This window comes from Myotis davidii, unplaced genomic scaffold, assembly GCF_000327345.1.
Source record: "Myotis davidii unplaced genomic scaffold, ASM32734v1 scaffold525, whole genome shotgun sequence".
Lineage (NCBI taxonomy): Eukaryota > Metazoa > Chordata > Mammalia > Chiroptera > Vespertilionidae > Myotis > Myotis davidii.
This window is the reverse complement of record NW_006295911.1, coordinates 440-2101: the sequence shown is the minus strand read 5'-3', so window position 1 is coordinate 2101 and position 1662 is coordinate 440. Positions and strand designations below refer to the sequence as shown.

The 1662-nt window shown below is 47.9% G+C and overlaps 1 gene segment (V, D, J or C); it reads right to left on the bottom strand.

Moving 5' to 3' along the window:
• Positions 1–159: 159 nt before the first annotated feature.
• On the bottom strand, positions 160–705 carry LOC102762568 (the record flags this gene model as incomplete). The annotated part of the segment is given in 2 exon segments: positions 160–510; positions 610–705. Coding segments are annotated over 2 exon segments (397 nt in total), but the record flags the coding sequence as incomplete, so codon positions are not given.
• Between the last annotated feature and the right edge of the window lie 957 nt (positions 706–1662).

Below are 1662 nucleotides of genomic sequence, written 5' to 3'. Positions count from 1 at the left end.
CGTGCAGAGTCAGGAATCCAGAGTTTCCCTGAGGGAAACTGTGATGAGAAGAGGAAACCATACAGGAAACCAGCCCAAACCTCCAACTCCACCTGCTGCTGGGATGGTCCTTGTGTTCAGGGACCCTGAGCGCCCCCTGGTGGTCACAGCCTTTCCTACCGGGACGTTTGTGTCTGGGCTCACACTGACTTCTCTTCACTGTGTATCTTGCACAGTAATATATGGCCATGTCCTCAGCTCTCAGATTGCTCATTTGAAGATACAGCGTGTTCTTGGCGTTGTCTCTGGAGATGGTGAATCGTCCCTTCACAGAGTCTGCATAGTATTTCTGACTTCCATCATTCCATATAACTGCCACCCACTCCAGCCCCTTCCCTGGAGCCTGGCGGACCCAGTTCATGCCGTTGCTACTGAAAGTGAATCCAGAGGCTGCACAGGAGAGCCTCAGAGACCCCCCAGGCTGCACCAAGCCTCTCCCAGACTCCATCAGCTGCACCTCACACTGGACACCTGAAACACAGAGACATCCTGGTCAGGAAACTCTCACACGTCCACTGTTTCTCCCACATCCACTCATATACTCAGCGTCTCTTGTTCTCCATAAAATACCTCTTAAAATAGCAACAAAGAAAACCCAGCTGAGCCCAAACTCCATGGTGAGTGGTCTGTGTTGAGTCCTGGACAGGGAATGGGAACACCTGGGGATCCTGGAGCTGGGCTCCTGTCCCAGATCTGCAGGGTCAGGGATGGGCTGTTTTTTATGAGCAGAGGGAGCCCTATTTGCATGTCTTCCTGCTATATAGGGAGCTCTCAGTTAGAATCTGATACAATGACAACGTCCCAGAGGGTGACATGTCCAAGGGTGCATGTATGTTAAAATAATTCCCCTTGCCCTGATTGATTTGGCTCAGTGGATAGAGTGTTGGCCTGAGGACTGAAGGGTCCCAGGTTTGATTCTGGTCAAGGGCATGTACCTTGGTAGTGGGCACATCCCCAGTGGGGGGTGTGCAGGAGGCAGCTGTTCGATGTTTCTCTCTCATCGATGTTTCTAACTCTCTATCCCTCTCCCTTCCTCTCTGTTTAATCAATAAAACTTATTAAAAATAATTCCCCACATATGGACCTGTGTCTTCTCCACGGGACCCAACTGCTCTGAGAAATCTGTATAAACATTTCAGAGAGATAATTGTCATAAAATGAAAAAAGAAGGATTGAAAATCAGAGATGCCTTTGACAGTAACCAGCAATGACAACCAAGAGAAATTAACTTTCCAATCTGGGAAACAAGTAAAAGTGCAAGAGATTCATGTTCAAGACATAGGAAGTTCCATCTGACACCATTTCCCCTATAAAGTGATCAGATGATAAATTAAGACCAGAGTGAGAGCCCAGAGACAGTGAACCAAGTGTTGGGGGAGCATCTGTGTGGGTCCCTTGGAACCAGAAGCATGAACTATAGAGACACAGACAGGATTCCCGAGTCCTGTTCCTTCAGGGGAGTTTGCTGCTGGATGTGTAGCAGCTGCACTGCCTCCTTTGTGGTGTTTATTCTCTAGACCAGTGATGGCGAACCTTTTGAGCTTGATGTGTCAGCATTTTGAAAATCCGTAACTTAACTCTGGTGCCCTGTCACATATAGAATTTTTTTGATATTTGCAACTA